This window comes from Piliocolobus tephrosceles, chromosome 21, assembly GCF_002776525.5.
Source record: "Piliocolobus tephrosceles isolate RC106 chromosome 21, ASM277652v3, whole genome shotgun sequence".
Lineage (NCBI taxonomy): Eukaryota > Metazoa > Chordata > Mammalia > Primates > Cercopithecidae > Piliocolobus > Piliocolobus tephrosceles.
Genome location: NC_045454.1, coordinates 6,104,112 through 6,117,789, shown reverse-complemented (window position 1 = coordinate 6,117,789; position 13,678 = coordinate 6,104,112). Strand labels below are relative to the sequence as shown.

At 48.5% G+C, this 13,678-nt stretch overlaps 1 protein-coding gene across 1 annotated transcript in view; it reads left to right on the top strand.

Annotated features, from left to right (window-relative positions):
* The window catches only part of PPP2R1A (protein phosphatase 2 scaffold subunit Aalpha), a 38,942-nt gene extending 25,634 nt beyond the window's left edge, over window positions 1-13,308 (top strand). Inside the window, exons 7-15 of the mRNA XM_026448828.2 lie at window positions 1,994-2,108; window positions 2,219-2,289; window positions 2,743-2,877; window positions 6,245-6,418; window positions 6,746-6,806; window positions 7,834-7,988; window positions 8,985-9,127; window positions 12,594-12,685; window positions 12,854-13,308. Coding sequence (XP_026304613.1) covers window positions 1,994-2,108; window positions 2,219-2,289; window positions 2,743-2,877; window positions 6,245-6,418; window positions 6,746-6,806; window positions 7,834-7,988; window positions 8,985-9,127; window positions 12,594-12,685; window positions 12,854-12,870 — 963 coding nt within the window. The 3' untranslated portion in view covers window positions 12,871-13,308. The remainder of the gene's footprint in view (window positions 1-1,993; window positions 2,109-2,218; window positions 2,290-2,742; window positions 2,878-6,244; window positions 6,419-6,745; window positions 6,807-7,833; window positions 7,989-8,984; window positions 9,128-12,593; window positions 12,686-12,853) is intronic.
* Window positions 13,309-13,678: the final 370 nt, after the last annotated feature.

Here is a 13,678-nt window from a genome sequence, read left to right as displayed (position 1 = left end):
AGCTGGTTCTAGAAGATGAGTTGGTGAGAGCTAAGATAGGAACTTTGTTCCAGCAAGAGGACAAAGAACCCTGGGAGGCGAGAGCAAGTGCAAGCAAGAACATTCAGGCCTGATCTTGACGGCCTAGCCTGAGAGAAAGCAGGAGAGAGGGCAGGGTGGGATCAGAGAGACCTCGAGTGCCACTCCACCCTGGGGCGCCCTTTGCCTGTAATTATGCTGGTTCCCACTGGCATTTGTGGGAAGGACTCAGAGCCTCAGAATAGCATACCATCACCACATTTAGGGAAGGTTCTTCCCATCATGGTCTCCTGAGGTACATAAACTGTGTCATGCTGGGTCTTCGAGTAAAAATTCCATGAGGACAGGAATTTTAGGCTGTTAAACCAGTTCTTGGCACACAGTAGACATTACTTCAGTAAGTATTTGCAAGATGAATAAAAGGCAATATTTTCCCAAGAGGTCCTTCGAGGTTTTTTTTTTTTTTCTTTTTTTCTTTTTTTGAGATGGAGTCTCACTCTGTCACCCAGGCTGGAGTGCAGTGGCCAGATCTCAGCTCACTGCAAGCTCCGCCGCCCGGGTTTACGCCATTCTCCTGCCTCAGCCTCCCGAGTAGCTGGGACTACAGGCGCCCGCCACCTCGCCCGGCTAGTTTTTTTGTATTTTTTAGTAGAGACGAGGTTTCACTGTATTAGCCAGGATGGTCTCGATCTCCTGACCTCGTGATCCGCCCGTCTCGGCCTCCCAAAGTGCTGGGATTACAGGCTTGAGCCACCACGCCCGGCCCCTTCGAGGTTTTTTACTTGTTCATTCCCTTCCTCATAATGAACTGTCCTGCTTCCTACCAGGTCTTCAGGAACCAGCTTTGCAGCAGGAGCCATGTGTCTTTCCATGCCTCATGCCATGAAACAGGCAGAGGCCAAGTGTGCCTTTTTTTTTTTTTTTTTTTTTTTTTTTTTTAAGGGGGTCTCCCTCTTTTGCCCAGGCTAGAGTACAGTGGCACAATCTCAGCTCACTGCAACCTCCGTCTCCCAGACTCAAGTGATTCTTGTGCCTCAGCCTCCCAAGTAGCTGGAATTACAGATATGCGCCACCATACCCAGCTAATTTTTGTATTTTTAGTAGAGATGGGGTTTCACCATGTTGGCTAGACTGGTCTCGAATTCCTGGCCTCAAGTGATCCACCCACCTCAGTCTCCCAAAGTGCTGGGATTACAGGTGTAAGCCACTGCCCCCGGCCCCAGAGTGCCTTCTTCCTTGTCAATCTTTATTGTTTTATTTTTATTTTGAGGCAGGGTCTCACACCATCACCCAGGCTGCTGCCACCCAATGGCACAGTCATGTCATGGCTCACTGCAGTCTTGACCTCCTGGGCTCAGGTGATCCTCCTACCTCAGCCTCCTGAGTAGCTAGGACTACAGGTGCCCGCCCCCACACTGGCTAATTGTTATTTTTTTTTTAGAGTCAGGGTTTCACTGTGTTGCCCGGGCTGGTCTTGATCTCTTGGACTCAAGCAGTCTGCCCACCTTGGCTTCCCAAAGTGCTGGGATTATAGGCATAAGCCACCGTGCTTGGCCTATTGTTTTTTTTCATTACAAAAGTAATTCATGCTTCTGGTAACAGATCTTTAAGAAATACAACCATATATAAATCAAAAAGTTGCAGTCCCTGTATCATTTGAATGTTTTTGGATCATGTAACAGAAAACTTAATCCCAGAAGCCTGAACAATATGGAAATCTGTTATTTTTAATGCTGACAACACTGTGAGGTAGGTGCCCTTGCAGTCCTCAGTTTTCTTCAGAAGCAAAAGAGGCTCAGCGAGGTGAAGAGCCTTTCTCCGGGGCCAGACTTGGCGCTCGGATTAGATCTTAGCACTGCTTCCAAGGCCCATGCTCTGGCCCCTAATTCCGGTGCCTTCTCTTTGATTTTGGCTTCCTTAGCCCAGAGTACCTGCCAGGCCCTCTCACTCTCCCCCTCCTCTTTCCTGTCTACAGCTCCAGAAAGCAGTGGGGCCTGAGATCACCAAGACAGACCTGGTCCCCGCTTTCCAGAATCTGATGAAAGACTGTGAGGCCGAGGTGAGGGCCGCAGCCTCCCACAAGGTCAAAGGTCGGTGCTGGCAGCCAGAACATAGCAAGTGGGGTGGGTGTCCGAGGGGCTGGAAGTGGAACTCAAACGTTGGGTCTCACTTCCCTTTGCCTCCCTCTCCCTGCCCACAGAATTCTGTGAAAACCTCTCAGCTGACTGTCGGGAGAATGTGATCATGTCCCAGATCTTGCCCTGCATCAAGGTAACAAGAGAGTTTGATGGGAGGAACCAAGTGGATCTGAGCCTGCCAAAAAGAGGGGCTGGAGACAAGGCTTTGGGGATCGTCAGCTGCAAACTAGATTCCCAGCCCTCTGGGACCAGGCAGCTCCTGGGTTTCAAGCAGTTAGGGTCCTGACTGCAGCTTGAGGCTGACCTTAGAGGTGGAAATAGTTTCTAGAAAACTCAGAGGTCACTGAGTCCTCTCATTCACAGGGTTTTGGGGTTGGAGTGGGGGCTGCTGAGAGCAGGGGTCATTGAACTGTAAGTGGGTGGTACGCATAAGGAACAGTGATTTCCCCTGTATCCTAAGCCATCCCATGCTCCATGAATGAGAGGGGCAGAAGCAGGTTATTGTCTCTTAGGAGTTGGCATCTGCTTGGTCACTGCTGATGCAGGGGTTGCCCTGATCCCTGTGCCTACCCTTTCTCTTTCCCAGGAGCTGGTGTCCGACGCCAACCAACATGTCAAGTCCGCCCTGGCCTCGGTCATCATGGGCCTCTCTCCCATCTTGGGCAAAGACAACACCATCGAGCACCTCTTGCCCCTCTTCCTGGCTCAGCTGAAGGATGAGGTGAGGATGCCAGGATCTCAGCTCTGGGTTTGTGGAGGGGACAGGTTACCTAGATTGACCAGGAATCTCCTGATCTCAACAGACATCCAGATCTTTACTGAGTTGCCTGTTTGTGGGCATAGCTGTGTGTTCATGCGTTCATTACTCCTGGCAATCTGCATGAGTCCTTTCCTGGGTGTTAAGGATATGAATAATAGAGCAGAAATTTTAAAAAGTTTTTATTGATGGCTGGGTGCGGTGGCTCACACCTGTAATCCCAGCACTTTGGGAGGCTGAGGTGGGTGGATCACCTGAGGTTAGGAGTTTGAGACCAGCCTGGCCAACATGGTGAAAACCGTCTCTACTGAAAATGCAAAAATTAGCCAGGCATGGTGGTGTGTGCCTGTAATCTCAGCTACTCGGGAAGCTGAGGCAGGAGGATCACTTGAACTCAGGAGGCAGAGGTTGCAGTGAGCCAAGATCGCACCACTGCACTCCAGCCTGGACAACAGAGCGAGACTGTCTCAAAAAAAAAAAAAATTATTTATTTATGTTTTGAGATAGGGTCTTGCTCTGTTGCCCACACTGCAGTACAGTGGTGTGATCATGGTCCACTGCAGCCTCTACCTTCTAGGCTCATGTGATCCCACCGTAGCCTCCCAAGTAGCTGGGACTACAGGTAAGAGCCTAGGTTGTCCAGGTTGGTCTTGAACTCCTGGTTTTAAGTGATCCTTCTGCCTTGGCCTCCAAAGGCCTGGGATTATAGGTGTGAGCTGCTGCACCCAGCCTAGAATAAGACAGTTTTGATCCTCAAAAGCCTTCAGAGACTGACAGTGGAGAGAGACAAGCAGCCCCATAATGCCATTAAGGTGTTACAGGTGCTGTTAAGGACGAGTTCATGTTTTTTAGGGTTTAGGCTAAGGTGCTGTAATAGAGACCCTAGAATACATTCTGGCTTAAAGTAGATGGAGGATTTTTTTTTCTCTCTCTCATAACAGTAACTGGGGAGTTAGCCCTGCTGACCTCAACTGTCTCTGAGTCTCAGGCAACTTCTCCAATTTCAGCATCTCTTAGCCGGCATGGAGGGGTCAGGCACAGACCACAGCAGGCCCAGTCCTCTGAAGGACAAGATTCTTCACATGTGCTTGCACCCCGTACACCCATTGGCCAGGGAGGGTCACATGACCACACCCAGCAGTTCAGGTTGCCTGGATTACAGAGGATGAGAGGCAGTGCTGGGTGATGACTGTAGAGATCATCAGGGTGACCATGGGGAAGGAGCTTGGACTTGACTGTGGGCAAGTGGAAGAGCCAGAATAGAGTTGGTATTAGAAGGCGCCCTGGGCTTATGTGAAGGAAAGATTGAAGTGAGGTGGCCAGCAGAAGTGTAGGAAGACCTAACGAGGCTGCTGTGGGAGTCTGGAAGGCTGAGGATAGACTAAGTGGTATGTAGAGATGAGGCTGCAGTGATATGGAAGGATTCAAGATTGTTCAGGAGGCGGAAGGGACCACGTGGTGGTTTTTGCCTTGGTAGTGAAGAACTGGGCAGATTGTTTGCTGGTGTGTGACATCTTTGTTCCCAAAGGCCTCAGTCTTTCTTCCCATCCCTTTCTTTCTTATACACAGGCACACACACTGTGTAGTTGGAGGAAGTACTGCAACAGAAAGTATTACATCACATTTCAGTCCCACATGTCACTAAAAGTTACGTTACTCAATTCCGCTACAGTGGAGTACTATCTCTTAGCTGCAGAATTACAGTCAATTTTTTTAATACATTGAAAAGAGTGCGCTATTTTTAATATATTTTTTATTATTTTTGTTTTTCCCTATTAGTGGGTGATTAACTGTACTATTTTAAATCAGTTATTTACATCAGTTGCTAAAAGTTTGAATCATCATTAATGTTCATGACACATTTTATGATTTAAGTAATTTATCTGAGTTATGCTTCACTTGCACATATTTTCTTTTATAATCATGTTTTATAGATACTGTAACTGTAATTTGTGTTTTTGATGCTTTAATGGGCATAATTTGGCAGGTGAGAGCCCCTCAACTGGTCTGCTATGTCATTTCACACCTTTCCAGAGTTTTGGAGAGCATTTTGCCTCTGGCATCAGGGAGGGATCCAGGCTCAGCCCAGTGTGAAGGCAAGCCCATACATGCTGCAAGTGTGCTTGCAGCGCGTACTAGGACTAGAGCATTTTTTGCTCCAGTTTCACCTTCAGCAAGCACTATATGGTAATCGTGTGCTGGCAGCCAGCCTGTCTCAGGGCGGCTTCTCTTAAAAAGAAGAGAAGAGCCAGCGTGGTTTTCTTGGTGTGAGGAATTAATCTGACTTATATTTGGGATTTCCATTTTAGATGTATAAAATTTATATTTCACATTTTGACTCTCCCCAGAATTTATAAGCTTGTCTAAATGAAAAAGACTACCTTTTTGGTGCACCAAAAAGGTAGTCTTTTTTTTTTTTTTTGAGGCGGAGTCTTGCTCTGTCGCCCGGACTGGAGTGCAGGGGCCAGATCTCAGCTCACTGCAAGCTCCGCCTCCCGGGTCTACGCCATTCTCCTGCCTCAGCCTCCCGAGTAGCTGAGACCACAGGCGCCCGCCACCTCGCCCAGCTAGTTTTTGTATTTTTATTAGAGACGGGGTTTCACCGTGTTAGCCAGGATGGTCTCGATCTCCTGACCTCGTGATCCGCCCGTCTCGGCCTCCCAAAGTGCTGGGATTACAGGCTTGAGCCACCGCGCCCGGCCAAAGAAGTCTTTTTAAATGGGTAAGGTATGTAGTCTCTGAGCCTTCTCTTCTCGTGCATTCAGCACCTTGAGGCTCACACACCAAGGGCTGGAGCTGGGCAAGGGCCAGTCCTATCTTTGGAATGTGCAGGGTTTCAACAGCCCAGGCCTGCCAGGCTTGTTCACTTGGTTTATTGATTCATTTCAGTGCTCCTTTATTTATTTATTTATTTTAGACTAGAGTAGCTTTAGTAAGGAAATAGTTTTCTTCCTTCCCCTGTCTCATGTTGTGGATTGATGTCCAGAGAGGAACGCATGTTAGCAAACAGCAGAGCTAGAATTAGAAGAATTATGTCTCCTATTTTTTCCAGGGGGCTGTCTTTTCCTACTGTGATTCTTAAAAGTCCTTTCAAAATGGTTAAACATTTCTTGTGATACTATTGTAAGGTTTAAGAATCTGCTTAACTTAGTGGTCCATGCTGCCTGCTTTTTGTGTGCCTTTAATGTGCCCCCGGGACTGGGAGCTGGGTTTGGGCAGGAGTAGGGCCTTGGGAGATGTCCATTATACAAAGTTGATGCAGCTGAGCTTTTTCCATCCTGGGATTCTGTGTGCGTTACATTCTCTCAGAATCCTTCTTTCCTCTCCTCAGTGCCCTGAGGTACGGCTGAACATCATCTCCAACCTGGACTGTGTGAATGAGGTGATTGGCATCCGGCAGCTGTCCCAGTCCCTGCTTCCTGCCATTGTGGAGCTGGCTGAGGATGCCAAGTGGCGGGTGCGGCTGGCCATCATTGAGTACATGCCCCTGCTGGCTGGACAGCTGGTGAGTGAGGAGGCCTGGGGGCCAGGCAGTGTTGCCTCAGGGGAGGTACAGTATGTCCAGGTCTTTAATGGGGAAATGGGGGGCTTTGGAGGCTTAGTGGAGGCTGTGACAACTGCCTGGGGAGTCAAAGGAAGGGACCCAGGAAATAGGGCCTTAAAAGATGCACTGGATCCAATAAGAGAGAAGAGGTAAAGGAGCACCTCAGACAAAGTTGAGAAGTACCTGGTCTTTCTGGGGTGGGTGTAGGTTCCATGAGGTGTGGCTAGCAGCTCCCTCTGTCTGCTCTCCCTGGAACCCTTACCGTGGAACCCTTGGTTTCTCCTGTAGGGAGTGGAGTTCTTTGATGAGAAACTTAACTCCTTGTGCATGGCCTGGCTTGTGGATCATGGTGAGTACCTCCACAGGAGCAGCAAGAGGAGATGGAAGCTCCGGAAAGGAAGGATGGATTGGCTGGGGCTGTGGCGGGCAGTGGAGGAGGCTGGAGTCACTCCCCGTGCCACTGGATGCTCATATGGACCAGCTCACGTGCTCTTTAGAGTCCTAGAGAAGTGTTGAGTGGGAGGAGGACGAAAGAGATCTCCCAGGGGTTGCCTGGTATAGTGGAAAGCCAGAGACCGGGGTTCTGACAGCTCCAAGGTCAGGATTCAAATCTAAAACAAGTCACCTGCTGTCTTTGAATGAGCCCCACACTCATTCTTTGTAACTTCTTATTCCAGTCCCTTGGGGCCATTATGAGAATTGCTCATTGTTTACACTAAGAGAAATAAAAAATAAAAGGTAATGTTTATCTCTGTGAAGCCCTGTTTGAAGTAATAAGTGCCACATAATTTAGGCAAATCACTTGTTGGAGCCTTAGTTTGCCCATCTGTAAAATGAGGCCAATAGTGGAATCTACCTCTTGGAGTGGTTGAAAGATACTGTATTAAAAAACAGTTACGGCCAGGCGCGGTGGCTCAAGCCTGTAATCCCAGCACTTTGGGAGGCCAAGACGGGCGGATCACGAGGTCAGGAGATCAAGACCATCCTGGCTAACATGGCGAAACCCCGTCTCTACTAAAAATACAAAAAACTAGCCGGGCGACGTGGCGGGTGCCTGTAGTCCCAGCTACTCGGGAGGCTGAGGCAGGAGAATGGCGTGAACCCAGGAGTCGGAGCTTGCAGTGAGCTGAGATCCGGCCACTGCACTCCAGCCTGGGTGGCAGAGCGAGACTCCGTCTCAAAAAAAAAATAAATAAATAAAAAATAAAAAACAGTTACTAGATACAGCACACAGTAAGCCCTTTTTTCTCTCTGGCTCACATGCAGCCTGGCACCTCGGGGCTGCTTTGTAAGCCATGGTGAGTGTGACCTACATCTTGCCCACATCAGTTCTTCACCTCCAAATCCTTGTTTCTCTCACCCTCACCCTTCTGCAGTATATGCCATCCGCGAAGCAGCCACCAGCAACCTGAAGAAGCTAGTGGAAAAGTTTGGGAAGGAGTGGGCCCATGCCACGATCATTCCCAAGGTCTTGGCCATGTCCGGAGACCCTAACTACCTGCACCGCATGACCACGCTCTTCTGCATCAATGTGAGCCCCCACCTGCCTGCTGGCCCATCTCGAGGGAACTGGAGTGCCTGGGAGAGGAAGGATGGTAGAGGGTTCCCCAAGGGAGACACCTGGCTTGGGAATGGAGACATGGAGGAGATCTTCTATTCAGGGATGAGTCCTTGGGGAACTGCAGGCAAGGGGGTGGGGCTCCCAGGGTCAGGGTCATAGGGCCTGTGGGACTGGGCACTTGGATGGTGAGGGACCCAGGGCCTGGGAGACTTGACCTCTTGGAGCAGTGATCTCAAGCTTTATGAGCACCCCTCTCCTTCCCTGAAGAATGTGTGTCTCTATCTGTGGTGGGTGAGTGTACAGGCTCTAGGTCAGACCTAGTTTTTAATTCTGGCAGGGCCATACTTTAGCTATGGACCTTGGATAGTTACCCCTTGATGCTTTGGTCTTCTCATTTGTAAAGGATTCATACTGGTAATCACAGCCTGGTGAGTGTAAAGATTAATCAGGTCATACATGCACAGGGCTTACAACAGTTAGGCCACAGATAGGAAGTGCTCCTGTCTGTTCTCTTTTCCTACGATTATAATTATCTCACGTACTAATTTATGTGTAAACCATGCACAGAGCTAGAAATGAAAGGATGGGATTTAAAAATAAACACAAGTAAGTGTTCTGATCATTTCTTCCCACGCCACACTCTGGAGGTCACTGCTGTAAGGATCCTAGGGTGATCATCATTTGTAAAGGACCCCTCCTTACCTTAATTAAGGTCCATCTCCAGAGTAATTAAAGGAAGCCAGAGGATAGAGAAACTGGAACATCACAGAATGGAGACATCACAGAATGGTATTAGGATGGTGTTAGTGGAGTTGGGAGATCCACTCCTCTAACACTGAACTGAGTCCCCGTGTTGCTCAGCCTCTGTCGGGCCTGATAGTCACCAGAGTGGCCTGGTCAGAGGCAGTGGGAGATGAGAGTTAACCAGGAGCTTTGCACTCACCCCTGCTACTCACTGGCCCCCAGGTGCTGTCTGAGGTCTGTGGGCAAGACATCACCACCAAGCACATGCTGCCCACAGTTCTGCGTATGGCTGGGGACCCGGTTGCCAATGTCCGCTTCAACGTGGCCAAGTCTCTACAGAAGATAGGGCCCATCCTGGACAACAGGTGAGGTCTGGATACTCCCCCACACACTGGCAAGGGCTTGTGGGCACCTTAATCTTTGACCTTTGAAGGTAGAGCCCAGGGTCAGAGGCCCAGCACCGCTCCTTGCTTGCTGTGTGACCTTGGCTCCCTTCCCTTCTCAAGGTCTGTTTTCTCAACTGTAAAATGAACATCACAGAATGAAGTAGAAAGAGGGGGTGATGGGATGGCAGTCCTATATACTAGCAACAAGTCAGTAGAAAATGAAATCACCTAATGTATATGTAAGTATTTGTATAATTTATAATTGCACCAAAAATATCAAATAGCCAGGAATAAATTCAGTGAAAGATGTGTAACACCTCTAGTGTAAACTGTAAAACTACTGTGAGAAATTGAAGCAGACCTGACAAAGGTGGGCGGATCAGTTGCGGTCAGGAGTTCACGACCAGCCTGGTCAACATGGCGAAACCCCGTCTCTGCTAAAAATACAAAAAATTAGCCATTTTGTGGTAGCACACGCCTGTAATCCTGGCTGTTTGGGAGCCTGAAGGCAAGAGAACCACTTGAATCCAGGAGGCGGAGGTTGCAGTGAGCTGAGATCACGGCACTGCACTCCAGCCTGGGCGATAGAGTGAGACTCTGTCTCAAAAAAAATTAAAACAGACCTACATAATATTCGTGTATGGGACAGTTCCCTGAACTCATCTTTAGATTCAGTATAAGCCCATTAAATCTCAACAGGTTCTTTAGTGGAAAATTGACACTTCTAATGAACAAAGTTGGATGATTTATACTACCAGAGACCAAGACTTATGACACCACAGTAATTAAAATAGATGTGAATACAAGAATATTTAAATCACCCGATAGGATGGAATCAAGGGCACGGAAACAGTCCCCCGTGTGTTTAACAGCAGGCACCTCTGTAGTTCAGTGGAGAAATACATATTTTTTAGAAAACATAGCTGGGTCGATTTGATACCCATGTAGGAATAAAAGAAGCCTCGCCTCAATGCATAAACAAATTAATTTGAGATGACAGACCAGAACCAGAAAGATTTTAAAAATAAAACATCTAGAAGAAAATGTAGGAAAATATGTTCATGAGTTAGCGTAGGCACAGCAAACAGAGGAAGTGATGGGTAAGGTGACCTTCTGTAAAATCTGGCACTATTTCTCAAAAGACAGCATTTTTGAGAGTAAAATGCAAGCCCCTGACTGGAGGAAGATGTCTGCAATATGTTTCTGAGAAAGGACTCATCCACAATACCTGTCTACAAATCAGGCAGGGCAAGAAAGAGATGGGAAAAAAGACTTGAATTGGCACTTGAAAAAGGATCTCCAAATAGCTTGTAAGCATGACAAGGTGTTCAGCATCATCAGCCTTCAGGAAAATGCAAATTAAAGCTCAGTGACCTATCACTACACACCTCCCAGAACAACCAATATTAAAAAAGACTCAATGGTGCAAATGTTGAAGACATAGAGCTGGAACTCTCATCCATTGCACGTGAGGCTGTATATTTAGGGTTTGATCACTCTGAAAACGGGAGTGGAACTGGAGTGGAATTTGGTGAAGCTTGTTACACAAACACCCTGTGAAACAGCCCTTCCACTCCTGGGTCTCTATCCAGGAGAAACGAGTGCTGTTTCTGTCAGAAGAATGTTCATGGTAGCTTTATTCATAGTAGCCATAACAACGGAAACAACCTCCCTGTTTGCCCACAGTAGAGCAGATAAACTTCAGTTCATTCATACAGTGGAAAACTATTCAGCAGTGAAAAACCAAATGCCTGCTGTAGGCGGCAACACAGGTGGCTCTCACAGATAGCATGCTGAGTGAGGAGCCAAACCCAAGAAAACACACCATTTATGTCAAGTTCAGAAACAGGCGGAATGAAAGAATCGAGATGATGGAAGTAAGAATAGTGGTTGTTTGGGGAGAACAGGGAGCTGTCAAGTGAAAGTGGGGGACCCACAAAGCCTGCACTTTTGATTTCTGTCTGTATCTATTCCAGGACACAACCTCAGCTTTAGTTTCTCTCCGAAGTCCTCCTCCATTTCCCAAAACAGTTGACTCAGTGCAGGCGGAGTTCCCTGGGCCCCATAGATGAGAGTGGATGCCTCCTCTGGGCTCCTGGAGGACCAGGAACTTCCCCTTGGGGCCTCTTACCACTCCCCTCTTACGTACCAGTTTGGTCTCTGTCTTCCTCCTGGCCCGGATGCCTCATGGCAAGAAACAAGAGTGATTTAGCTCCGTATTCATTCCATATACATCGTAGGCCTCAGTGAATATGTGTGAAATCAATGAAAGATACCCATTTGCTGGGCCTCAGAGACTTCGGGGTTCTGTGATTCTCTTCCACTTTCCCAGCCTGCTCTGATCTCCCTGTCTGGGGCCCCAGAGAAGTCTGTCGTCGTTTGTCATACTTCTGACCTTTAAAGTAATTGGTTGGCTGGTTGGTTGGTTGGTTTTTTTGCAGTTTGTTTGGTTTTCCTGTGAGACAGAATCTTGCTCTGTCGCCCAGGCTGGAGTGCAGTGGTGCAATCTCGGCTCACTGCAACGTCTGCCTCCTGGGTTCAGGCACTTTTTGTGCCTCAGCCTCTTAAGTTGCTGGGATTACAGGTGTGCACCACCATGCTTGGCTAATTTTTGTACTTCCAGTAGAGACGGGGGTTTTGCCATGTTGTCCAGGCTAGTCTTGAACTCCTGGCCTCAAGTAGTCTGCCCACCTTGGCCTCCCAAAGTGCTAGGATTACAGGCATGAGCCACCGTGCCTGGCCTTGATTTTACTTTTTTTTTTTTTTTTTTGAGACGGAGTTTCGCTCTTGTTGCCCAGGCTGGAGTGCAATGATGCAATCTTGGCTCACCACAACCTCCGTCTCCCAGGTTCCAGCGATTTTCCTGCCTCAGTCTCCCAAGTAACTAGGATCACAGGCGTGCACCACCACGCCCTACTAATTTTGTATTTTTAGTAGAGACAGGGTTTTTCCATGTTGGCCAGGCTGGTCTCAAACTCCCGACCTCAGATGATCCACCCACCTTGGGCTCCCAAAGTGCTGGGATTAGATGTGAGCCACCATGCCCGGCCTGATTTTACTTTTAATAGACACATAATTATACATATTTATGGGGGTATAGTAGTGTTTCGATAATGTGTGTAAATGTGTAATGATCAAATTAGGATAATTAGCGTATCTGTCACCTTAAACGTTTACCGTTTCTTTGTGATGAGAACATTCAAAATCTTCTCTTATAGCTGTTTTGAAATATGCAAAATATTATTGTTAACTATGGTCACCGTCCTGTGCAGTGAGCAGAGATTTCTAATTCCTGTGTGTGTCCTGGATTCTTGAGACTCCTCCCACCTTGGGTTTGGTGTGTCCATGTCTGTGTATACCCTCTTGCTCAGGAGCCCTGTGCCCACCTGTTGCCCCAGTCCAGCCTGGCTCACCCTCCCTTTCCCTGTCTCCTTTTGCTTTCCAGCACCCTGCAGAGTGAAGTCAAGCCCATCCTAGAGAAGCTGACCCAGGACCAGGATGTGGACGTCAAATACTTTGCCCAGGAGGCTCTCACTGGTAAGACCTAGAAAGCAGGGAGCCCTAGCGGGAGGGTGGACTTTTGAGGACAGGCACTAGGCTGTCCTTTGAGAACAAGGTAGCAGCTTCTGGGAGGGGGAGGTACCATGGCATTGTGGGCAGTGAGAGGGCTGTGGTTCTGATTCTTGCCTATTCCTGTTTTCCTAGTTCTGTCTCTCGCCTGATGCTGGAAGAGGAGCAAACACTGGCCTCTAGTGTCCACCCTCCAACCCCCACAAGTTCCTCTTTGGAGAGACACTGGGGGGCCTTTGGCTGTCACTCCCTGTGCATGGTCTGACCCCAGGCCCCTTCCCCCAGCACGGTTCCTCCTCTCCCCAGCCTGGGAAGATGTCTCACTGTCCACCTCCCAACGGGCTGGGGGAGCACGGGGTTGGACAGGACAGCGACCCTGGGAGGAAGGGGCTACTCTGCCCACGTCGGGGAGAGATGTGAGCATCCCGGGTCACTGGATCCTGCTGCTGTAATGGGAACCCCTCCCCCATTTACTTCTCCACCTCCCGTCCTCCCCCTCATTGGTTTTTTTTTGTGTGTCAACTGTGCCATTTTTATTTTATTCCTTTTATTTCCCCCCTTTTCACAGAGAAATAAAGGTCTAGAAGTAGTCGGTCCTCTGGCCTTAGTCATCAGCATGGAGGAGGGGACACCACCCCAGAGTCATAACATCTGCCCTTTTCTCTAGAGAAGATCTTGTGACAGGACCCATTACACCCCTATGTCCCGAGAGAATTCTCTGGGGATCCCCCCAGGAGTGCTGCTGGCCTGTGGAGCAGAGGGTCCACGGGGTGCTCTGACTGCTGTCCTGTAGTGCGGTTCAGTTCCTTAGATGTTGGCCGAGTATTTTGGGGGTTAAGAGCAGGTGCCTTGGAACCAGACTGCCTGGCTCCTTCAGTTAATAGACGTGTGACTAGGAGTAGCTTGTTAAGTCTTTATGAGCTCAGTTTTGTATTGTGTAAAATGAGAGTGACAGTAGTA